The 25740-nt window shown below is 54.7% G+C and overlaps 1 protein-coding gene across 1 annotated transcript in view; it reads left to right on the top strand.

The window, feature by feature from the left end:
* Positions 1–25740, top strand: part of BMP7 (bone morphogenetic protein 7) — a 76795-nt gene that overhangs the window by 25140 nt on the left and 25915 nt on the right. The window contains exon 2 of the mRNA XM_045528465.1: positions 4273–4465. Coding sequence (XP_045384421.1) covers positions 4273–4465 — 193 coding nt within the window. The remainder of the gene's footprint in view (positions 1–4272; positions 4466–25740) is intronic.

Genomic DNA, 25740 nt, shown 5'->3' with positions numbered 1-25740 from the left:
TACCTAAGCACGTGCACCGGGACTTACTGAAATCAACTAAATGAACATTCCCTTTAGGGACTGTGTCTCATTTGGCCCCATACTCTGTTTCCCCGAAGTTCTGGACATGGAAACAGTCAGATGTGGAACTAAAGCCAAGGCTGACACACCCTCTGACCCAGCAAGCCCACTTGAGGGTGTTTACCCAACAGAAATGTGTTTGCATAAAGGCTTGTCCAAGAATGTTCATTGCAGCACAATTTGCAACAACCCCAAACTGGAAACTACCCAGATGCCCGCCAGAAACTAAGTTTTGGCCTATTCATATGATGGGGTTCTCTCTATACAGCGTGGAAATGGACGGATTACCGCTACATGTAACGACTGTGGAGGAGGGAGTCACAGAACGGGACACCTTTGTGACGCCACTGTCAAGGGCCATGGAGGCAAAGGGAGTCCGTGGGTGTTGGGGTGGCGTCACTGTAGGAGAGGAGGGGGCCCTATGGGGCTGGCTTTGGTGCTGGTGACGAATGTGTTATGTCCTGCTCCGGGTGTGCTCACGTTGTGGAAATTCCATCGTGCTTCATTTACCTGTTGTGCTCTCCTGTGTGTATACTGTCAGCAGGACAGTTTGTTTAAAGGCTAGAAGGGAATTGCACAGAGGATAATATATTCAACCCAACGGTTTTATGAAGCCCTACTAAGCTTCAGGCTGTGGTGGGCATGGGGTACAGGGTGGAGGCAGTCATTGTCCCTGTTCCGACAGAGCTTAGTCAAGGGGGACATCTTGTATTTGCAAATGATCCAAGTCTGAAGAAAGCTGTTTTCATGGCGGATGGTCACCTGGAGATGACGACAGTGACCTGGGTGTGTTTGCTGCCCGTCCATCTCTGGGTTTGTACGTAATTGGGCTCATGTTGTTTTTCTGGGAACTGCCCTGGTAGCAGCCTGGCTCTAATTAGCTTAAAGGGGACTCTTTGAAGGATCTCAGAATAACCACCAGCTTGGGGGAACCGAAACCCTGAACTTCAGGAGGGGCGGGGACTGCTAGACCAGGGCTGATGCCTGGCAGGCTTCCCTCCTCAGTTCCCACCTCCGTCCTCCTGCCTGGAAGCTCCTTTCTCACGGACCAGCTTTCTCTGCAGGGCGCTGGCGGGTGGCTGTCCGTAGTGCTGGGTTACATCCTTGGAGTTGAAGGCAGAGAAAACAAACAGGGCCTCTTTCCCACCAGGTTCCAATAAAAATAAAAGAAAGCTCATGTTTGACCAAGCCTAGGGCTTGTTCCCTCCCGTCCCTCAACTTGGGAGAAGGGGGTCATGGAATCCCGTGGCTTGACTGGGAAGCACCGAGGAGGCTCTCCGAGGGGCATCGCGGTGAGCCGTGCCCTGGCACAAAGCCATCCTCTGGGCAGCAGGAGAAATAGTGTATCGTCTCCATCCATTTTCTCACGTTCGTAAGAATTTGTTGTAGTCGTTTGTGTTTGTGTGTTGTCGGGTAAGCACGTAAGCACCTTTGTTCAGATGACTCTCAGTGAGGGGTTTGCCTGCACGTTTCTTGTGACTCTAAGTGGGAGGAAGGAGCCCAGGTGCTGTGGGGAGGCAGGACACTCCTGGGTGCTGCTAGGGTGCAGCTGTGACTTCCACCCGGGACAGAGGTCTTCCCTGAGGACACGGGTGCCCAGGTGGGCGGCTTCCTGTTCCTACCTGCCTTTAACTCCGTAGTGACACCCTCCAGCCCAGAATTTACCTTGTCAGGGCCAGTTTTGGGGTTATTACTTCAGACTTGTGTAAAAGAAGGACACTGTTATAGAACTGGCTTTGAGGATAGTCCTGGACTGTCGGGATAGTGTTTTCTGGATTCCATTTTCTTCGGACTTATCTTTCTCACGGGGATTTGGGCCCTTTTAATCTTTTGAAGATGAAAGTCCTCTGCTAATGCCTGCGAGCTCTCTGAGCCGGCGGGGTGCTGGAATTGACTGGCGCAGGGAGAAAGGCTGCAATCCCAGGCTCTGGGTTTCCTTAGGAAGCTTTTCTCTGCGGGCACAGGGACATACTAGCTCTAGACATTTAGTTTAAAACACAAATCCCGGGTGATCAGGGCAATCCACTGTGGTAACTTAAGAAAAAAGTATAAGTTTTCTCCCTAAAAGTACATGCAAGCTTCTGCCTACCTTAGGGGTGGTGATCAAATCGTCCTGATACCTGAGTTGAAACGGTGGAGGTGCCACGCTGTGGAGGGGCTTCCATATAACACGGGAACCGCGGGAGGACAAGATTTGGAGTTTGGTTTGGACTTTGAATTATTCACTGCTCAGTGTGTGCGCACATGTGTGAACTCCATGACTACTCTTCTTTGATAATTCTTACAAAATTATTTTCAGAGCAGGTAATGATGTGGGTTTCAGAAAGAACAGAATGACATCGTGCTTTGTGTCTCTTTGTCTTCCAATCATTAATGAAGGAAATGCCATCCCAAAGAGCCCATAAATGTTTGCAGAAATTTAGTTGGTCACTTTATCCATGAGTTTCTTTTATAAAAAGAAACCTTATGACCCCGATATCTTAACTGTCTTAACAGTTATGATACAACATATCTTATTCATTAAAAGAAGTTCTCTATACAGCTGCTGCAACATTCTTTATATTTCTTCATTGGGCATGACTTTACTGATTGTACCTGCGCTTATATCATCCTTATTCAAACATATCTTTATTGTTTGGTCTACTGCAATTTTTTTTTGCAAATAAAGTTATCATAACTGAACTATGTAAACACATGCACACATTGCTGCTTCCGCACCAGCTGTCATTCTCCCGGCCTGTCCTTTGAGAAGCCCTGTGACACTGGCAAACACATGGCTCACCGTTTTGCAGGTGCTGCTGTGAGTGCAACTCCTGTGCTCTTCCAACAGCGCTATGAGAAAGGGCCACTATTCTGTTGTTGTCGTCCCAGAGAAAGAAGAGGCACGCGGGGATAAGTAACTTGGCAAGGTCACAGAGCTGCCAGGTGGCACAGCTGAGACTCAGGCTCAGGCCACCTGGCTCCAGAGAGTGTCAAGAGTGTGGGCTTCAGAGTTCTCCCACTTACCTAACTTGTGACCTTGGGTAAGTTATCTGACCTCCCTGAGCCTCAGTTTCCTCATCTCTGAGATGGGGATCAGTTCTGCCTCCCCAGCTCCTGTCAGATGATGGCTAAGGGTGCTCAGTGTGGCCTGTCATGGCGTCGGCACCCAGTGAATGTGCCTTTTGCCCGTCTGGGTTCTCCAGCCATCCGCAGTTGTAAACCGGAGCACCCCCAGCCAGTTCTCCGCAGTGGTTGCACAATGTGTCTGCCAGGGGGACTGTTCTGAAGGTGCGGCCCGTCCCAGTGCTGGGAGCAGGGAGCTGAGGTTTACTGGGACTCACTGCGCTGGGGGCATCTGCTTTGTGCTCCTGGGCGTGGTTGCAGGAGCAGTACCACACACTTCAGGGGCTCTGCCCAGCCTCCAGAGGTTTGGCTGTGCCTGGGAGGCTGGAGTGAGCCTTTGACTGTGCTTCACTTGGGCCCCTGGAGAAAAGCACTTGAGGAGGTGTGAGTTGTCCCCAGACATCCGCAGTTGTCCTGCGTAGAGCAGACCTGGCGTATTCTACTCGCATTCTGGTGTCTTCTCAGGATCAGGTCCAGAGAGCCAGTTATTAGACGTTTACCAGCCACCACTGGGCATCAACATTTTTTAAAAGCTTCCTTGGTGATTTTCATGTGCAGCCAGGGCTGAGAACCACTGACCCAAGGTATCCCTTGATAGGCGTAGTAAGGTTTATGTTTACTGACAATAGCTGACAGCTCTCTGGCCCTAACAGATGTTTAACTATTGATGTGCGTTAGATCACTCAACCCTGACAACAGCCCACGAAGGAGGATTATCATCCCCATCTTTTAGATGAAGACATTGAGGTCCACATAGGTTGCCTGGTACCTTGTCCAGGGCCACACTGCTGGTTAGTGGCTGCGGCTGGCTTCCGGCCCAGGCCTGAGCCTGGCCAGGGCCTTGGATGGCTGTGGTCAGTGCCCCAACTTTTCCCAGCAGGTTGGATGCAGAGTTATGCTCTCGTTGTTCAAGATGACCCTGGGGTCTGAGCCTGTGACCCTCCAGTGTGCAGTGTGTCAGTGAGGAACAGGTAGTTGTCACCAGGGCCACTGGCAATGGGCAGGTCTCCATCTAGCTTAGGCGAGATGCTTGGACTCTGAGCCGGGAGAGTGAAACCAGGACACTAATGGGCTCTTGGTGCTCGTGTGTGTTTTCTTCCCTTCCAGTGGAGCATGACAAAGAATTCTTCCACCCACGCTACCACCATCGGGAGTTCCGGTTTGATCTTTCCAAGATCCCAGAAGGGGAAGCTGTGACCGCAGCAGAATTCCGGATCTACAAGGACTACATCCGGGAACGCTTCGATAATGAGACGTTCCGGATCAGCGTCTACCAGGTGCTCCAGGAGCACTTGAGCAGGTGGGTGCTGTGCTGGTGCTGGGAGGGGTGTGAGCTTCCTCCAGCCGCCGAGGAAGAAGGGGGTGATGGCTGGAGGACCCCGCCAGGTGGGCCTCCATCATGGAACACCAGCCACGTGCCGGGCCTGTACCAGACACCATTTTAAAAGGAGGTGTATGGTGTATACCACTATTTCTTAAAACCGTCAACATCAGTGACTCAGTTGGGAATAGCAGCAGGAAGCCCAGGGCCATGTGGTCCCGTGTGGGTATTTCTGGGCCGTCTAGATCTGGCCCAGAAGAGGAGAGAAGAGGAAGAAACGTTTTTGAAGGTTCATCCCGCTGAAACCCAGTACATGGTGCCAGGCAACCAATGAAAGTAGCCATTTGCAATAAAATGTCAGGGGCAAAGAAACCCAAACCAAAAACAAACAGAGAACTCTCAGCCGTCCAAGAATCACTAGGTCAGAAACCAAAGTTTGTGCTGAAAGACTTTAATTTCTTGAGACCCTTTAATTTCAAGGTCTTGTGAGAGGGAAGAAGGCTGAGGGAAGGTCTGGGCATCCAGCAAGTACATTCTCCCGCCCGAGGTGGAGATGACTGAGGTCGCGTTACCCGGTGGCTGGGTTGCTGGACTCCTCCACTGTGGGGCTTCTGTGCCCCGGCCCCCCCATGCCGTGACGTGGGGGTTCATGGAGGAAGGGTGGTGTGGGCGCCGCCCTGCGATGGTCGGTCCCAGCATCTTCAGCGGGAAGGGGTCGGGTTGCCACAGACATGGCTGAGGAACCCTCCCTGCCCTGTCGCCGAGCACTGCTATTTTAGGGGTCATCTTAAATACTGAGAAAACAAAACTTTTCTTGAGTCTTTCCACGTTTTGCGTTTGTAATTTCATATTTGCAAGAGCCTTCTGAGGTGGTGACTGCGGAATGGGGAGAAGTGAAGTGGCCCGAAGCCAGCGGGTGAGGCCACCCGAGAAGACATGGCCACGTTAGGGCTTGAGCCCAGGTTTGGGGAGCTGGAGGCCCTGCTTACGAAAAACGTTTCTGTCAAAAATTTGTTTTTGAATAGGCAACGCAGGTCCCTGGTATAAAATTGAAAAGAAAGAAAAGTAACTACAGTGAAAGCGAAGGCTCCTTCCTGCTGCCGAGCCCCAGGGTCCCAGCCCAGAGGCAGCTCCTGTTCCGGTTTCTCACGTCTCCTCCAGTCAGTGAACACGTGTGTGCGTCTGTGCGTTTCACAGCGGAGCCGCCACACGCTCCCTCCTGCACCCACTGCTGTCGCTGGACCTTTCACTCGGGGCGTCCTGGCTCTTCATCCCACCGTGTGGGCCGTGCGAGGAGGTGTTTCCTTGTTTCCGAAGTGTGTGCCGTGGCCTCTCTCTTCTGCCGGTGTGAACGGTGGTGCCATGGACCCTCCTCGACACACCTGTGTGTGCCCATCACACAGATAAATTCTGGAAATGGAATTGCGGGGCTGGAGGGCACACGCATTGGTGACTTTGGTAGACGTTGCTGGGCAGCTCTCCTTGGAGGCCTTGTCAGTTTCTACGCCCAGCAGGCAGGGAACAGGTGGTTTCCCTTTTTGCTCACCGACTAGGTCTCTGACCAAGTGTTGTCAGGCTGGTGGTGACAAATGGCATCTCGGTGTGGTTTAAATTTGCATTTTAGAGCCCGCCTCCCGTGCACTGCCCTGTCCTGCCACCCTGCTGAGGAATGGCATGGGTGTGGTGCCGGCAGCCTTGGCAGTCACCTCTAAGTCTCACTGCTCAGGTGCCTCACTTGACCCTGGGGGGCCGTGCGCTGGCCCCCAGGCCTAACTGCAGGGAGAGCAGGCGTGGAGCTCCTTCTCAGGTGTGTATCCTGCACTCTGGCAGATCCCCCAGGGCTTCGAACAAGACCACGTGTTTGGTTTTTCTCATGAAGGCTGATTAATCAGGCGAGGCAGGTACCCAGGGGCTATTTCCCAGAGCACCCGAGGGGGCCACTCCTGCGAAGCCCGGCCCGCTCGGCCCGGCCTCCTGGCAGGGTCCCGCCCGGCCTCAGAAAGCTCCGTCGGGAGTTTAACTTGAGGAATGTGGCGGCCCTGAGTGGGTTTGGCTGAACAGAACTGAAGGGTCGGCTGGGGTCACCCCATGCGCCTGCTCTGAGTTCTCCAGGTAGGAATGTGTCCCCTTTCCCGGGTGGCTGGTGCCCGGCGCTCACTGGGCCTGTGAGGACATCTCTCACGCCAGGCTCCTTCCTGTGGCGGGAGCCAGCTCCACGGCTGCCAGCGTCCCAGACGCCGCTCCCTTTGTGCGCCTGCCCTGCTGCCCACACGGGGAGGGCAGCGGAGGCTCCGCGGCCGGCAGGCTGGGCGCGGTGCTGCCCGCGCGGAGGTCGGAGCGCGGCGTTTGCGGACGGACCGGCGAGCTCGGCTGTGCGCCTGTTTGACCACCGCTGGGCGCTGAGGCTACGGGAGCAAACCAGCCGGGGTCGCCGGAGCAGGGACCTCGCCTGAGACTTTGGCTGGGGCTCTAGGAGGGACCTGGAGCTGTTTGACAAAGCACCACGACTGCGTGGCTTAGAACAACAGAAGTTTATTTCCTCAGCGCTCTGGAGGCCGGCAGTCCAGAATCAAGGTGTAGGCGGGGCCGTGTCCCTCTGAAACCTGCAGGGGAGGACCCTCCCTCGCCTCCTGCCATAGGTGGTTGGTGCCACCTGGTATTGTCAGTCCACTCTCTGCCTCTGTCACCACCTGCCCTGTCTGTCCTCACATGGCGTCTCCCTGTGAGTCTCTTTCCTCTTCTTATGTCAGATCACCCTACTCTGGCATGACCTCATTTCAACCGGCTACATCCGCTAAGACCGTATTTCCAAGTACGGGTGCATTGGTGGTTACCAAGGGTCAGGACTTGAATAGATCTTTCTAGGGGATGCAGTTCCCTGCAGAACAAGGGTTGAAGACGGGCAGTGAACAGGTGAGCCAGCGAACGTACAAGCTGGTCTCTGTGAGTGGCCAGGGAGGATGACCGTGTGATGGGTAGACGTTAGATGGGGGTCTTGCTGATTGAGTTGGGAACGGTTGAGTGACAAGACTGACCTGGCAGTAGGGGACGGGGGAAGAGTGTCTCTGGGAACTGCCAGCGTGGGCCGTAGGGAGGACGGAAGGAAGCCTGGAGCGGAGTGAGCACCTTATTCCTTGCTCAGAGCGAAACAGCAGCCGTTGTGTGGAGGCTCTTGTCTGGCCCTGCCACCCTCGGCTCCAGCAGCTCCTCAGCTTTCTGCTCCTGTCATCCTGCTGAGCGTGTGGGCACCTAGTCCTTGAGGCAGCTGTCTCCGCTGTCCTGCCTGAGATCCAGGGGTACATCCTGAGGCCCTGTAGTGGGAAGAGGGGTGGCGGCACAGGCCTCCTCAGCTCCCTGGCAGGCTGCTTGGGCTTGGGGTGTCCGCCCTAGTGCTGGGGTGCTGCTCCTGGTGGTCTCTGGCTTGCTGGGAGATCACGTCCCCTCTCAGCAAATACTTGAGCACCTGCTGTGTGCTGTGCACGGGGGCATTCATGCAAGTCCCTGCCGTCTGGGAGCTCACGTTGGGTCAGAGGTGATGACGTGGCAGGTGGAGAGCATTGAATAGGGAAGGGAGGGTGCTGAGAGGCCTCGGGAGGGGAGGAAGGGGTTGCTCTCTTTGGATTTCCAAATTTTCTTCCTGTGCCTGAAAGAGAGAAGCAAAGCCCTCATTCTTTAAAAGATAAAAGGGTACTATTTAAAAAATATGTGTCTATTCTTCTTCTGGGCTGGTGGTTTTGTTTTTGACTCTAGAACCAAGAGGCCGTGACGTAATTCCCCAGGTGGGAAAAGCCAGCTACTGAGACCTGGATTCCAGTCCTAGCTCCAGGTACCAGTGTGGCCCTGGGAAAGAGTAGCCCCTCGAGCCTCAGTTTCCTCTTCTATAAAATGAGGATAATAATTGAATCCCCCTCCCAGGGTGAGGACGGAGGGAGGTAACATACTTAATACTTACAACAGTGTCTGGTACACAGTAAGTGCTCCATAAATGTCTGTTAATACCAGGATCGTCCTCATGGCAGAAGTGGGGAGACCGTCTTGGGGGAGTGGAGCGCTCCCGGCTGTGGCTGGTTGTCGCCTTCCCCGTGTGCTTTGTGCTAAACCCCTTCATTCTGCAGCCTCTGGTGGGGACACAGGCCCGGGCGTGGACTGCTCTTCGAAGCGCACGCGCTTCCCTGGGCGCAACATCCTTTGTGCGTCCTCAGCCAGGGCCAAGCCTCCCCTCCCAGAGGAGCCCAGACCTGCCCTGCCGCGCAGCGCCCGTCTCTGCTGAGGGAGCCACGTCCTGGCTGCCACCAGCCGCCCAGCTGCTCAGGGCTGGGACATCTGGCTCTCTGGAGAGCTCTGCCTGAGCTCCAGGAAAGCCCTGGGGGTGCCGGGGATTAGCCAGCTTTGGGTCGGCCTCAGCCTCTCTCCCCTGTGGGAGTCACTTTCCACCGAGCCCTCTTGATCTCTCGGAATCCAGATTAAATTCCGATAATGAGCCGAGCTGGAGGCCGTCCACCGCCCTCCAGCCCTGCTTGAAGCCTGGCCCCAGACAGCTGGAAAGACACGCTGGAGCCGCCCTTGGCGGGCTGTGGAGCAAGTGGGGGCTGAGAGGCAGGTCTGGGGACGGTGGCCCTGGCTCCAGAGGCCTTGCTGGGAGCGTGGGGGTGGCTGAAGAATGGGAGCCTCATCCTCATCTTCTGCCTCCTGCCGGGGCCGGGCCAGCTGGGGCCTGGCTTCCAGGAGTGGCACAAGCTCCTGCCCTGCTGGCACAGACTCCGGTTCCAGCTGCAGGTGCAGGAAATTTGGGGCGGGAGTCACGCTAGTTAACCTGTTCCGTTCATGAAGCTGGGACTGGGCTCTTCCACCCCAGCCTTCCCCCTGCGGCCTCGCGCGTCCCGGGCTTGCCCCCACCCCCACAGTGCTGTCCCATCTGGAGGGGACGCGACGTGGCTGTGCTCTGGGGGCTGGCCTTGGAGAAGCCCCAGGAGGCCGAGGGCAGCCAGGGCATCGGAACCAGCTCCAAGGGAGTCAGCTGCCACCAAGGTCGAGATGATGTCGGCAGCTGGATGAAAAATGTCCCTGGGTCCATCTCAGGGACTTTGGCTGCCAGGAGGGTGACCTCAGAGTGGTCTCCTGGGCCAAGATTTGGATCAGCCGCAGCCTGAGTCACTCTGAGGAAGAGGGAGCTGTCCCCCTCCTGTCCCCACCACGTGGGATGCGTTGGCGGAGGAGGCTGAGGTTTGGCTCCCTGGCTCCCGTCAGCCCAGCGGGGGCTCTTGCCCCGCGACCTGCCCTGGGTGGGAGCGTCTGCAACCGCAGCCTGGCCAGCGGCCCTCCTCTGGGCTCCCCCACGGAGGAGGTGTTGAGGGTCCCCTCAGCCACTGCCCCCAGCCCTCCAGGGCCCACGGCTCTTCCCTTCGCGTGAAGCAGGGCGTGCTGACCCGAGCCGGCACCCTCGCCTTCACTGCCGCTCAACTCAGCGCTTCTCTAGCCCGATGCCCAGGCTCAGGTCCAGATGCAGGTTCTGATGCAGCGCTCTGGGCGGGAGGCCCCGAGTTCCAGCCTTTCTGACAAGCTCCCAGGGATGTCCTGATGCTGTGGGTCCTCGGGCCTGGGAAGGGGCACAGGGCTGGTGTGGAAGGAGGAAGAGTGCAGTCCCTGCGCCCCTGGGTGGCCCCAGAGTGGCCCTAGGGTGGCCCTAGGGTGTTAGGTGATGGGACCTTGCCCAGTCCTCTCCTGGGGGCTCGGGGTGTCAGCGATAATGCCATGTGCAGGTGCAGGACCCAATAGCAAGTCTCCGGGCAGGGCTGGATCTGACGTTAGCCACCATGAGCATGTTGGGCAGAGGGACATGGTCACACTGCAGAGCACATCGCACCCCTGTGGTGGAGGCTTCTCATTGTTTGGTGCTTACTGTTTGCGACAGTGTACCAGGCACTTCCCCTTTGTTATGTGCCTTGGAAACGATCCCACAAAGACTTGTCCTCATTTTATAGGTTCCGAGACTGGCTCTGAGATGGGGAGTAGCTCACCCGAGAGCACGCAGCTAGGAAGTGGCAGAGGTGGGACTCGAACCTGGGGCCCTGAGATTCCATGGTGGCACCTCGGTGCTTGTCATGGTGCCGACTTCCTCACCTGGAGCTCACCTGCTCACCTGGGTCAAGCGATGGGGCCTGAGCTGTGCTTGTCCACCTTGGCTGTGCATTAGAACCAGCCGGGGGCTTTTAAACTGCCTGATACATGGGGGTTGAGCCAGCATTGGGGTGTTTTGAAAGCACAGGTGATTCCCTGTGTGCCAGGGCTGGAGCAGGTGGCTGAGCGCTCTCTCCTGTTTCTCCTCTGTGAGCTGTCTCACGTGCCCAAGAGATGGAAGGGGAGAGATTTCGTCTGGTACAAGCCCTGTGTTCCCTTTGGCTTGGTCTCTCAGAGAAGACGGTTTTACTTCCTACAGGACTGAGCCCAAAGTGTGGTCCAGACCATGATTGTCAGTCTCCACGGCACAGGAAAGGGACTGGCTGAGGGTGGAGATCCCTTTGGACTCTGGCTCCAGAAGTTTCCGGAAGCTTCCGGAGCCTTCTCGCTGCTCCTGAAGGCCTACGTGCCTGGTTCCATGTCTGTTGGCTTCCACCCCTCTCCGCTACACCTCAGCCTCAGGGCATGAGCTCTGGTTTTGAGCTGCCTTCCAGGATGTGCCGGTTCAGGTTCAGCTTCCCGAGTAGCCTTTTCAAAGGGCCAGGAGTGAGAAGCTGGCAGTCAGGGACCTGCCGGGATGTCCCGGGAAGTTGGAGGACAGCAGCCTTGGTCAGGGACGCCTGGGCCCTTCTCCTCGCAGCCCTTTCTCTGAGCCCCACTCCAAATCCCATCCCGGAGTTGCCTGTGCGGGTGTGATGGGCCCTTAACTCCTCCCCGTAGGGTCCCCTCTCGGGAGAAAGCCTGCCCGCGGCACCACCCGGCCGTGTCTAACCCAGTTAGCGCCGGAAACGCAGCGGCAGGCCCTGCTCCGGTTCCCAGGGCCACATGCCCGCCGGCTTCCTGTCCTGTGGTGTGAGGCCATCTGGGCCTTGGTGACTTTTTTGGTCTTTGTGCCTTTTCAGTTCTTTCCATAATTCATCCCAAGCCTGGCATCGCGGGGAGAATATGGGTGGTGGTTGGGGAATCTGGTGGTGGATCCGCGGAGCTTAGCAGGTCGCACGCATTTGCTCTGATTCCTCTCAAGAGTCAAATCTCGTGGAGTCAAGCTGAGCAAGTGTCCCCAGGAGGCGGTTGGTCCTGCTCATCTTGCGGACCCACCTGTGAGAAGTCTGCTCCCTTTACGTTTTGTTCCACTTGGCCAAATCCACAGCACCGTCTTTGAGCCCCTCCTTGCAGTGGCGCTTCTCTGTGCTGAGAGGAGAGATGTCTGCCTTCGGGAACAGTTGTGACAAAAGCTCATTATGTGCTGGCCCCCGTGGACGTGCCCTCACGCACCCCATTTAACAGACGAGGAAGCTGCAGCACAGTCCCCGGTTGGGGACTACGGAAGAGAGGCTTGCATCTTTCCCCGGTCATGCATGCTTTTCTTCCTTGGCTGGTGGATACACATTTTCCTTTCCCCAATTGGGTCATGGTGGGGCAAACTGTGTTTTCTGTACAAGGAAAGTGAGGCAGAGAAGACGACAACCTGCCCAGCCCCCCAGCACTGTGCGTAGCAAGGTGGTGAAGACTGTGGGCTCTGGGAACACACCTGGCATTGCCTCCTGCTCCACGGCTTGCAAGTCGCATGAACCTGGGCAGCCTGCGGGCCCTCGCCACGCCTCGTGGGGCTGCATGGGACAGGTCTCAGTGGGTGTTCCGGTGGCTCCGCAGAGGAGGCAGTGACAGGTGCTCCACAGGGCAGGGGTTTTGTCTGTATTTCTCACTCTCCTAGCCATCATGCCTAGAGCCTGGCACGTAGTAGGTGCTCAGTAAGATATCTAGTGCAGGAAGGGATGAAGGAATGACCTGGCCTTCCCCTTGGGCATGTGGGCTTCCTGAACTCACAGACCACACCGTATGTCCTGCTGTCCTGAGTCCATGCGTGACAGATACCTGTTGGATGCGCCATGGTGGCCAGCATCTTTGCCCTCGGGCTGGTCCGTTCCAGCAAACGCTCCAACGTGCTCTGTCTTCCAGAACTGAAACCCGGGAACGCCTTGCTTGTAGTCTTCCTTCAGCATCTGAACCCAATTTCCAAAAAGTGAAAATTGCCTGCAATTATGATACTTTTCGATCCTGTGGATGTTTCCCTATGGTGATTATAATTATGTTATTTAGAGCTGTGTGCCAGTGGGCGCCCAAGGGTAGGTCGGTTCTTGTTTGCAAACGGGGGAAACGTCAGCATGTGTACCCCGGCCCTGGGCTCTTCGTAGGAATACATCTGGGGAGAACGGGCCTTACTGCAGGGGGCTCTCTGCATAACTCGACCCGGCACTCTAATTCCAAAAGCACTTCATACTTGGACCTGAGCCTTGCTCGCCTATAGCAGCCTGTTTTTCCAAGTGTATTAACATCTGTGTTTCAAATCAGGGCCTGTAATTGCTTTAGCCTTTTTTGGCAGGAGACAAAGAGAATTAATATTTTTCAATTTGGTCATAAGCGGTCATCTGTAGCTGGGAAGAAAAGTGCCTGCCCAAATATTAACTCCAAGGATGGGAATACAGGCTTACCAGGGAGATGGAGTTTTAAAGAGGACAACCGTGGTTAATAACCCGGTTATTTCACATTCAGGTCAGAAGTAGGTATCTGGGTAAGTGCTCAAAGTTCTTCCAAGCCCTGGTTCTTCCTTTTGCCTCCGCTGTCAGTCCATTTTCTTGTTTTTCCTCAACAATGCCCATGGCTTTCCATCTTGTCACTCCACGGCTGGAGGAAGGAGGGCTGACACCTGGTGTGCGTCATGGCAAGCCACCGTTCTCCCTCTGGGGACTGAGGCAGTGCTGATGGACCACAGCGCTCATTCCTGTCCAGCCTGGGCTGTGCCTGGATCCTCAGGTCTAAGGGAGGCAGCGCTGCTGATGGAAGGAAGCTGCCACCGCGTGAAAACTGTCGGCCGGGTTTCAGGTCGGGTTTATCCAAAGCCAACCCTGGGCGAGGCTCGTGTGGCTGCGAAAGTGAATGATTAGAAAATGTTTCCGGGAAAGGCCGTAGGCACGTGGGGCAGTGGGACCCCAAAGGGAGGAGGCCGGGTGAGGGGATGGTGCCATGCCAAGTCCCCAAAAGCGACTTGGGCTCATTCCTCCTGCAGGGGGTCCTGGAGACAAAGTCGCACCCTCACCCCAGTCAGGGGTCAAGGGGCCTGAAGTACTTACAGCTCGTCACTTAAGGCCGAGTTTCCCACCCCTTCTTCCTACCTTCCTGTTCATCTCGCTCACTGCTACCCACCCTGGAACGCCACTCAGCTCCGGCTGTGTGGCTGCTCATGGGCATCCGTCTGGGGCCGTAGTGCCCAAACCCAGCTGTGGTCAGAACCACTCGGGTGCACATTTAAAGAGAAAAATACAGGCCCTGTTTCTAACCCCAGCTGGTCTGGTTGTAGGGGTTACTAATGTTTAGAAACAAGCTCCCAAGACAGGCCACATAACTTTAAAGACTCAGTGCAAGATGAAAACATGGGGCCCCTTATTAAAATGTCAAAGGATTTCAAGATGGCAACAGCAGAGCATCAGAACACATAGAAGCACGGAGCCCTTGCACGCGTGTGGCCTTGTGTACCTGCGCGGGGGACACGCCCATGAAGCTGGCCCTGCAAGCTCCCTGGGTGGAGATGTCTGCTGTATCTATGTTGATGTGGATACCATCATCTACACGTAGAAGTTTCAGCCCTTAGTGCAGGAGTGTACACCTTCCGGCCCCAGCCGCATTTCCAGCTGTCTCCTGTACACGCAGACTCATGGAAACACACTCAGATATGCAGAAACACACACAGACACATGCACGTACACACAGAAAGCAGACACACCCAGTTTCCCCTGTAATTAACATCTTACAGTAGCGTGGTACGTTTGCTGTAGTTAGTGACCTAATATCTGCATTATTAACTAAAGTCAATCATTTCTCCAGGTTCCCTTTGTTTTTACTTAATGTCCTTCTGTTCCAGGATCCCATCCAGGACACCACATGCCATTGAGCCCTCGTGTCTCCTGAGGCTGCTCTTCCCTGTGTGTCTGTTTTTTCAGCATAGCTTGTTTCTGATGACCTTGACGGTCAACCCACTTCGGACGCTGAGTTGACGTGCTGTCCTCTCCCGCTGTTGCTCCGTGTTTCTCAGCCCCACCTATTGTAAAATTCAGCCGGAGTCCCCCTCCCTCTGCCTGTGGAATCACTGTCTGCTGAACTTGGACAGCAGGTGGGCTCAGTCCCGGTCCCCAGCCTGGAGTCCCTGTAACCTTTGGCCTTTCGGCCCTCCTGCCCCGTGCCCAGCACACGGCTTTGCTTCTTGCATGGAAACTGGATTATAAGAGCCTTTTAAGGGGGAAGATTTTTGTTCTCTGGGCCCATAGTCTTGCTCCTCTACCAGAGAGGGACCCCCCGGTTCCCCGTCAGCACTGCTGCTCGAGTCTGTTCTCTCTGCAGGCACCACCCCCACGGGCCATCTTGCTGGGGGTCCCTGCCCTGAGCCTGGGAGGCAGTTTCCCCTCCTGCCCATGCTGGCCACCCAGGGGGGACGACTCCCGCCCCGTAACCTCCCCAGCTGTGACCTGGGACAGAGCCTCCACCTCTCCCAGAGAGAGGGACCAGCTGAGCACAGACCGGGTGCCTCCCCTGCACTCGCCTTCCCCTGCGTGGGGACTCCGCCCAGGGGCTTCCTCGGGCCTGCTGAGGGGTCAAGGCCCGTGGGAGCGGCCCTGTGTTCATGGTGGACGGGAGTTGGTGGGAAAAGCCCCAGCCCCCTCCTGCCTCAGGGCAGCCCCAGGAGCGCAGCCCCCCAGAAGTCTGATGGGCACGAGCCCCAGAGCCACAGTGTCCTGTTGGGCTGCTCTACACGCGTCTCACTGGCCACCCCCTCCTGCTCTCCTCTCAGCACCTGCTTCCAGGGGGTCCCCGAAACTCGGCAGGATGGGATGAGAGTGTCTACTGCACGGGGCAGCCAGCAAGCACCTGCTAAGCGCAAGCCCATGCGCCTTCCCTCTTCCTGGACCCACTCTGGTTTGAAGATGCCCCCAGAACAAGACGTCTAGACACTTATTCTGGACAGAAGGCCCCTAGTCTGTTTCTAGATTTTCTGACCTGGCGTCTGTTTTTGAAACTCTCGAACTTGGTAATCGTGTTGCCTGCTTCTGTCTGCGAGCTCCACTGTTAAGTTCATTTCCTCTCCCCTTTGTCTGTCTGCCTCACTCCGCTTTTCTGTCTCTGGCTTGGAATCTTAAAACAGCCTGTGGTTCTTTAAAAAAAAACAGGGTTGGAAACATTACCCAGCATGAAAACCATGTTTGTCTTGTTTGTTTATTCCTTGAGTGTGCGTGAAAGAGGCTGAATTTACCTCGTTCTATTTTGGTCTGGAGCTGGAGGCTGGAGGAAATGGGCAACCGGTGAAGTCTAGAGAGATGAGTCTCTCGGTCCCAGCTGGCCACCTGCCCGGCAGCCGCCCGTCCATGCAGGACTCTCCCCGGAGCTGTGTCAGGGGCCCCGTGGTGCCTCCCACGAGGCCTGGCTTTTCGGGGGAACTCTCAGAGTTCTTGACGTTTCACGGTAAATACGTTTGATCCGTGTGCCAGGATCTACAGTGCGGCGCGGCTCCTGCTGCTGGGCTTCTGTGTGGGTCACGCAGAGGCTGAGTGGAGTGACAGGGCCTCCAGTTTTCTAGAAATTCTGGGGCTCAAGCCCTGGAATCTTAAGCAAAGGGGAGCGAGAGTCGGGTCCAGAAGTGAGTTGTGGATCTGCTTTCTTCCCAGCGGCTGCCTCTGCCCCCGAGTCCTCTGGTGTCTTTCTGACGTGTTGGGAAAGGAGGTGCCCTGCAGAGCTGGTGGGGACAGGAGGTGGAGGGGGCGAGTGGGAAGCCCCAGCAACCTGGCGGGTTCCAGCTGGGGGTCAGTCTGGGCTGATTCAACAGCCCCCTGATTCCACAGCCGGGCCTGGGGGAGTAGGGGGTGTGGAGGTGCCCAGGGGCCGACGAGGGTCTCCCCTCAACCAGCGCGTGTGACCAGCGCGGCTGGGTGCCCATGACCTGGGAGATAAGGCCCCGGGGAACGGGGAGGCAGAGCCATCTCTGGAGGTACCTGAGTAATATGAAAAGATGTAAACCGCCAAAAGTGAAACGGAAAACCTCCTTGACCAGTAAGAGTACTCGGAGGATAGCAGCTCGTTCATCCAACGTGTTTTCCAGACCCGCCGTGTGCTGTGCCGGGTGCTCGGTGCCGGGGCTGCTAGAGTGTAGAGCAGAACCGCGCTGGCTCCTGCCCGCAAGGAGCTGAAACTGGTGGGGAAAGAGGAAACCCCAAGGCACTGTGCAAACACACTTCGCCTCCGCCGGAATGCCCAGAGCGGAGGGCCTGGGCCTGGAGGGTGTCTAGTGTGGACGTGCCATCAGGGCATCGGGGGACACTTGCTTGCTTGGGGAGCTCAAGGATGGGCAGGTGTGACGGAGGGTGAAAGGTAAGAAACAGCGCGTGCGAAGGCCCGTGGAGGGCTGGGGTCTGGCACAGGTGAGAAAGGGGGCTGGGGCAGGAGGAGGCTGTGGAGGGAGTGGCCGGGCCACCCAGGGCCTCGTAGGTAGGGTGACTAAAGCCCCCGTGTGTCCCTCTGGAATTGTTAATAGCGCCTGCTTTCTCTCCCCAGTTTGGTCTCTCAGTTACATAGTCTTCCTTACCACGGAGCACATTAGGGAGTTTGGCTTTTTATCCTAAGAGCTAATAAAAGGCTTAAGGCAGGGTAGCTAATTGTTTAGCCCCTGCAGGCTGCTGGGGCAGGGGGAGTGAGGGGCGAGAAGGGTCCCCAGGCGGCAGCTCTCCCTGTGGCTCTGTTTGGCACCTGCACGCACACCTGAGTTTCTCTGACCCTCTTCCTGTCTCCCACCTGTGAGGGGGACAAATGCACCTCCCTCTCGGGTATCGCAGGACTCAGTGGGCTCACTCGGGGCCAGGCTGGGCCGTCGCATCTTGAGTCAGGGTCAGCACACAGCAGTTGTGATCTTGCTTCAAGGCCCGGGCAGTGTGAATCCAGCGCTGGAAGCCTGACATTGACGTTGAGGTCTGCTCCAGCCGACTGGAGCCTTGAGCCTCTGGCTCGGCGTGGCATCTTGACTGTATCGTCCCGTTTGATCCGCGCTCAGAGCCGTCCTCATCCTTTCCCCAGTTTTATAAACAAAAGAATCTGAAGGACAGAAGTTGACCAGCCCAGGGTCACTCCACTGGGATTTGACTCCAACTTGCCTCAACCCAAAGCCGCTTGTCCTAATTCCTACATCCGTGACCACCCAGAGTGTGGCCCAGGATCACCCTGGGGACTTCATTGTGAAGAGGTTCCTGGGCTCCACCCAGATCTCTGATCATCTCTGCTGGCAGATACACCTGTGATGGGGGAGAGCCTTCCGTTTTTTAACTGTGATCCTTTGCCCTTGGGACCCCCTATCCCCCATGTGGACACGGATTTGAGAGCCTATTTTCCACACTCCATTGCCAGATGTTTTTTATGCAGCAGGACTTCTCAGAGCCTTTACAGAGCTAATGTACATTATGAAGTCCCTAAGGAGCAATGTATCATAGGATGCTTCCCAGCTTCATTTATCTACAGGGCTGTTTGGGTTTCTGACCCTCTCATTTTCCTCTCTTAGATATCCTATTTAAAAGACGTGGTTTTTGAGACCATGATAGACTCCAGACCCTTCGTCTTGCAGATGGGCAGACTGAGGCCCAGAACTTACTGGCCGCTGACTTGCTTCTTCCTGTCTCTGACAACACAGGCCTCCTGGGTGCTGGGCGGGAGCGTTCTTGACCCGTGAGTGTGTGGGCAGGCAGGCTCTTTGCGGTCAGCTGGCCCTGCCCAGAGAGAGAGACAGACGCTCCTGGGGTGGGTGGGAGGGCCGTGGGCTGGCCTCCAGGCTCTGTCTGTGGCAGGATACTGTGCTGCTTTGTGTATTTTTCCACCTTTCTCTCAGATGACTTAATTTCGGTCTTCCTGGGTATGTGCAGTCTTCAAGTGTGTTTAAAAGAGCCTTGGACCTCCCTGACTTCATCTTCCCGTCTGCGGGATGCCAGGGCCTGTTTGGGTGTTTCGGTGGGAAGGCAGGGCATTCCCTGACGCCGGGGTGGGGGAGCCCGGGGCCTGGGCTGGTCCTCCACGGCCTGGAGCTCAGGAGAGGCTCCCCTTGGACCCGGGAGCTGGCGGCCAGGGGTGGGGCCGAATTCCTCTGTGGGCTCCTTTGATCTCCTTCCCGGGCTTCCCTGCAGGCTGGAGTCCGCTGCTGGTCTCGCTCCAGGTGCGTGGCGGTTGCTGCTTCCCAGCCCAACTCCTCCTCAGCGGCCACATGCCTGCTCTCCCTCCATGACATCATGTCAGCCTGGGAACGCGCTGGCCGCTCGCCTGCACTCTCTCTTCTGAGGAATGTTCTTGGGCCCCGCAGCAGTTCACAACATGCAGGGCTGCAGAATGTCCAGCCTCACGGTTTCCCAGAGAACAGTAGGGTGAGGGTGGGTGAGGGTCAGGGTAGGGGTGGGGCTGCAAGTGGAGAGCACATCGTCTCCACCCCGCCCAACAGGCTCCTGGGCTTCCCAGCTCTCGGGACTTGGCTTCCCACAGCCACAGGCCCTGCAGATTCTGGCCACCGTGAATCTGCACCCCTCCTTGCTAGTCTGTCACCTCACTTTCCACGTTCTGTTCCCTCTGGCGGGGACACCTTTCCCCGCCCCTTGGCTGCGTTGGCCCTGTTCATCCTTCTGCCCCTCGGGAGAGGCTTGCCGAGGGCTCCTCCCCGTCCTCCTCCACACCCAGATCTAGTCCTGTCCTTGTCTTGCTCCCCCAGAGGACTCTTCTGTCCTTCGTGCCACTCAATCAGGGTTTCATTACCCTCCTGGTGCCGTGCGCTCCACCCCAGACCCGGCACTCCAACTCTGGCTCCTGGCAGAGCATCTAAGGATAGGAGGTGTCCAGGGCGGATTTCAGGAGTGAAACTGTATTGGTTCCTCTTAGCTGCTATAACAAGTGACCACCAACTTAGTGGCTTAAGACACACAAATTTATTCTCTCTCAGTTTTGGAGGTCTGAAGTCCACAATGGGTGTTACTAGGCCCAAATCAAGGCCCCGCGGGGCTCTCTGGGGAGAATGTTTCTTGCCTTTTCCAGCTTCTCGAAGCTGCCACGTTCCTTGGCCCACGGCCCCAGTGGCAATTGCACCATGCTGACCCCTGCTTTTGTTGTCACATCTCCTTTTCTGGCCTCCTCCCTCTCTCTTCCCCTTGGAAGGGCCCTCATGATTACTCTGGGGCCACCAGGATAATCCATGATTGTCCCCCATCCACAAACTCTTACTTGAGTCACATCCGAGAAGTCCCTTTGGTGGTGTAAGGCAGCGTACTCCCCGGGTCTGGAGCTCAGGACCCGGATGTTTTTGAGGGGGGCATTATTCTGCCTGCTGCATAGTCTGAAGTTTGCTTTCCTTTTGTTGATGGTGGGGCCACTTGGCACTGGGCCAGCCACACCCTCTTCTGCCCCACTCCTCCAGCCTAGGGCCAGGGGGGTCCTGGCTGCATGCCGATGGCCAGCCGATGGGGAGGACAGCTTGACAGGCTTTATGTCCCGTCCCGTCTGGGGCCTGCAGGATTCTTCCTGCCCTCCTCTGCCCCTCAGCTCCCTCATCTGTGACGTGGGGGTCGGGAGTGTACCTACCTCGTTGGAGGCCGGAGGTGGTGGGAGAGCACCACCGGAGAGCCAGGTGCACGGGGTGCCCAGGGCATGGTGTTGGGGTGCTGAGGCCCCCAGCCACCAGCCAGGCCTCCTGGATGGACCTGGCTGGAACGGTTCCAAATGTGACCCCACCCTGGCTTGTGCCTGTCCCCTAGAGGTGTTGGGCTGTGCCCTGCGGGGAGTCAGGCTGGGTCTCGGGCTGTGCTGGTGAGAGCATTTTCCATCACGGCCCAGAACTGGATCCTAAGCCCCATTCAGCCATCAGCAGCCTGTGTGAAAAACACGAACTCTGATCTTCCAAGCCGAAAATGGAAACGGCTGGGGTGTATTTCCAAGGTCCTGTTTGGCTCTCAAGACCCTGGCCGGCTGGGTCCAGAAGTAGGGGGGCGAAGGAGGCATCTTCCCCACAGCCCTGACGCCGGGTCCTGAGACGGGACACGGCTGCCCCGGGTAACCAGGCAGTCGGCGCTGCGTGACGCAGGCGGCATCCGTGTTTCCCGGAGCGCAGGGCGGGAGAGAGCCTCACACTTCCAAACTCTGCCCTGTTTCTCGGTGGAGACAGTTTCAGGGCTGTCTTCCCTGGAGCTGTGTTTGCACAAAGCCTTGACGATTTCTCTGAGGCCCAAGGGAGCCACCCCCTGCAGCCCACACGGGAATCCTACTCCCCCGGGAGCAGCCTCTAAATAGCCCCTAGGTGGCCAGAGGCAAAAAAAGGACTTTCCACCTTCCCACGTTTGAGATTCTAAAATACCCACTTTTCCATCGTGGTAGAACTTTCCAGGGGAACGGGGGCTTAGGGACACTAGAAACTAACTCTGGCGGCTGTGGTTCTTCCTGCTCCTGCCTCTGCAATTAGATTTCACCAGGTTGGCGTGGATGTCCCTGGGAGGCAGTGCCTGCGAGCGCCAGCAACATCTTATCCCCAGGCTGGTGGTGACCTATTAACACCCCTCAGCACCGAGGAGTTGGGGTCACCTGCGGTACACACCTTAGAGAGTGGGGCTTTGGGGGAACCTGGCTTCCGGAGGGGAGAAGTTGACTTTCAGGGTCTTGCTGCTATTTCTGTAATCAGAAGCCCCACGAGAAAGTGGAAGGAACATTGAGATTGTGATTGAAAGACTTGTGGCCCGTACCCTGGCTCTGGGAGCTTGGAGGAGTGGGCAGAACTGTCCCCACCTGTGAGGGGCTGAGCGCCAGGCCTGCCACCTCGCCCAGGTGTGTCCTGCAGATCAAGTAGAGCGTGGAACTATGTTGCTCCATTCAAATCTAGCTTTTTTAGGGTGTGCTTGCTAAATTGAGACAATGTTGACATACATGTGTTAGCTTGTAAGGGGGCGCAACATACCTGAGAGTTAATCGTTGCTGAAACTCTGCGGTATGAGCAGACGAACTCGTGCAGATGTGTGTAGACCTTGAAACAATTACTAGCATAATGGCGCCGTGCTCTCTATTTGGGGCTTATGTTATCCTATTTTTAAAAATAGAGCTTTATTGAGATACAAGTCACATGTCATACGATTGACCCTTTTAAAGTGTACAATTCAGTGGTTTTTAGTTCATTCAGAGTTGTGCAACCGACACCTGTCTAATGTTAGAACACTTTTGTCACCTCATATGGAAACGCTGTGCTCATTACCAGTTACTCCCACTTTCCCTCCCTCTCTAGCTGTTGGCAAACACTAACCTACTTTCTGTCTTTGTGGATTTGCCTATTTGGGGCGTTGGAATCATAAACTATGTGGTCTTTTGTGTCTGCCTTCTTTCACTTCGCATAATGATTTCAGGGTTCATCTATGCTGTCGTGTGTATCAGTACTTCCTTCCTTTTTATCGCCAAATAAGATTCCGTTGTATGAATTGACCGTGTTCATCCATTCATCAGTTGATGGACATTTGGTCTGTTTCCCCTTTTTTGGCTGTTATGACCATTGCTGCTGTGAACACTGGTGTATACGATTTTGTGTGGATGCATATTTTCATTTCTGCGGGGAGTAGAATTGCCAGGTCATATGATAACTTCATGTTTCACCCTTGAGACACCAGGATTCTCACCATTTTACGCTCCCACCACCACACCAGCATGTAGGTTCCGGTTTCTCCACATCCTTGCCAACAACACCGGTTATTCATTGTCAGGGTTTTTAGCTCTAGCCATCCCATCCCAGTGGGTGTGAAGTGCTGTCTCATTGTAGTTCTGATTTGCATTTCCCTAAGAGCTAATGAAGTGTCTTTTCATGTGTGCACTGGCCATTTGCACATCTTCTTTGGAGAAATGTCGATCAAATTGGCCTTCTCCATTTTTGGAGTCAGTGGCACACAAGCTTTACGATATGGGTTCCAGACCAGCCCTTTTCCATTTTCTTGAAATCGTGCAAGAAGGAATTATCCTGAGAATTTGGTAAATTTGTGGTATAAAAGCCTCTGGAGTGTGGGGATAGGAAAAGCCTTTTACTCCTATTTCAATTTCTTTTGGGCAACTCAAATTTTCCATTTCTTTTTGTACCGATTTTAGCATTTTGTATTTTCCCAGAAACTTACATACTAAAACATTCTATTTTATAAAAACTTTTTGCTTCATACTATATGTCCACCTTGGCAACAAGTATAGATGTATGTGGTTCTTTGAAGCAGGTGGTTAGGGCTCTGTTGTCTTGGACATGCCACAATGGTTTACTAGTCCCTATTGGTAGATGGTTAGTTTTCCGTTTTTCTGTTATAAACAATGTGACTGTTGTTTTGGGTTGTTGATCTCTGAAACTAACCACCCACATGCAGTGGCTTAAAACAACAATCATTTTATTGCTCAGGAATTTGGGCAGGGCTTAGCCGGCTGGTTCTTCCATTCTTTGTACTGTCTGTTGTGGTCACTGATGAAGCTGGGAGCTTGGTCTTTCTTCCTCCCTCCCTTTATAGACTGTTGTTATCCACAGCCTCTGCCTCCTTACTCTCCACGTGGTCTTCAGCACTGTAGTCAGATTTCTTGATTCAGTGGCTAGGTTTCCAGAGAGCAAGAACAGAAACTGCCAGGGCTCCTAAGTCCCAGCCTTGGACCTGGCAGGGACTCTCTTCTGCTGGGTCCTACTAGTCACTTGGTCAGCCCAGACATCAGAGATGAGGAATAGACTCCACAGCTTTATGAGAGAATAGCATGTGGATACAGAGATAGGAGGAATTATTTGTGGCATATTTGCAGAAAATACAGCGCTACTGTGAACATCCTCATACACTTCTGTGATGAAATTTGGATGAAGGGTGAACATTCTTTGAATGGATATGTGGTCTATTAACTGGAAGATCTCAGGCTAGTCACATAACCTCTGGGGCCAAGACATGTAAGGTCTGTCCCCATCCTAGAATTCCCTGAAGTTTAGCAGGGATTAGATACCAACACTGACATAGCTTGTAATATTATAACTACGGACATTCCCCAGAGAGCCTTGGGAGTTTGTTGCCAGGCTAGTCTTAACTTGGCTGTTCCTAGTCATTGGAGAAGATGGCATTATCCTCATTATACGGAAGAGGAAACTGAGGCTCAGGAATTAGCTCACTTGACCTTCTTGCCTTCCCCATTCCCCACTGCCTGGATCTCATCCCCCTATACTGTTTTCTTTGCCCCATGCAATGTTGTGACAACATGCATCATGTAGGATTCGATGATTTCCTGTGTCTCTCTTGTCCCCTGATGAGTTAAGGAGGTGACAGATGCTCAAGTTCTTGAGTCAGGTTTCCTGGGCTGTAGCCTGGTTCTGCCATGTACAAGGTCTGTCACGGTGAACGGTCAGCTTTACCTCGCTGATCTCCACTTACTCATCTGTAAAATGGGAACAAAATGATCCTCGCACGACATAGGGCCATTGGGGAGACTTGGAGAACTGACACACGGAAGGCGCCTAGACTCTCAGTGGTGGTAAAGGTGAAAGAATAATGCATTTAGGTTCCTTGAGGCCCTGCACCCTGAGCCTTTCCCATCTGGGCTGGGTCAGGGAGGCCAGTGTGTTCAAGGTAAATAAAAATGTCACAAAAGGCCGGTTCAGTGCTCTCCTGGTTGTAAGAACCAGCGTTCTTTTACGATGCTGCAGGTGGTAGCTAGAAATTCCCACTTTCCCAGCTGCTGAGTAATTCCTTCCTTGTCCTTTTCATGAGGCCCAACCTCAGTGCCTGGGCTGTCAGTCGAAAAGCAAATCCTGTGTAACATCCCGCACTCTACCCATCTCGACAGGGCTCCCCTGTCCCCTCTCCTGGTGCCTTCAGATGAAGGTTTGGCTCTTCTAACCGTGCCCGGAACAAACTGCAAACTGTGACTTGGGGGAGGGGAGCTGAGTCGGTCACATTGATTCACGATGAGTCAACCCTGGCCTGTAACATCTGGCCCACGGTGTCATGGCCTGCAATAAGAGAACGTTTAGTAGCGTTTGGCAAGGCGTCCTCTGTTTAAAGGCATGATTCTGTTCCCTCAGTTACCATTCATTGTTTTACCATCCATGAGGGACCATCCAGATATCTGGTCACATTTTCCTGCAAATAACAATTTTCCATCAAAATCACCACCTGGGTTTGTGAGTTCTGTGCTGTGGTGTAGATGTTTCCAACACGGGCCTTGGGAGCTGATTCGGTGGGGGGGGATGGTTTTGGTTTGGAGCAGTGTTTCTCTCTCATCTGCTAATTGTCGAGGACAGCTAGCAGGTTCATTGACAACCTTGGTAGCATTCCAGAGCCAGGAAAGTCATCAAGGCAAATTGGAGACGAAGACAACAGGAAATTCTTATTTGCAAGTTTAAAGTCTGCGTGGTCACCCCCCCACGCCAGTCTGAAACTGCCGCTAAAATAGCTCAGGGAGGAAGAAGTAAATGAGTCGTGAAAAATCGTCTCATTATTTTAATTCAGTTTAGACATGAAAGTCAAACTTAGGGTCTTCAAAATCCTATGTGGGTCTAAAAAGACTTCCTTGCTTCTGTGATCTCTCTGTGTTAGAGAGAGAAAGGAGTTTCTTACAGATCGTAAGGGACCATGGTTTCACAGGCTGGGGGATGGTGTTATTGCCTTATATTGTGGTGATGTTTTTTGGTTATAAGATCAGAAGTCATACGGCATTCACACACACAGCTCAACTGTCTTAGTCCATCCGTGCTGCTGTAACAAAATATCTGAGACTGGGTAGTTTATGAATAATAGAAATGTATTACTCACAGTTCTAGAGGCTGGGAAGTCCAAGATCAAGGTGCCGGCAGGGTCAGTGCCTGGTGAAGGCTGCTTTGCTCTTCTTTAAGATGATACCTTGTTGCTGTGTCGGAAGAGGGAGGGGCAAAAAGGGACCACACTTTCTCCCTTAAACCCTTTTCTAAGGACACTAATCCATCCCTGATGGCCTAATTCCCTCCTAAAGGCCCCACCTCTCAATATTGTTGTATTGAAGATTAA

This window comes from Lemur catta, chromosome 17 (assembly GCF_020740605.2).
Source record: "Lemur catta isolate mLemCat1 chromosome 17, mLemCat1.pri, whole genome shotgun sequence".
Taxonomy (NCBI): Eukaryota; Metazoa; Chordata; class Mammalia; order Primates; family Lemuridae; genus Lemur; species Lemur catta.
Note: the sequence above shows the minus strand (reverse complement) of the source record. Positions and strands in the feature narration are given on the sequence as shown.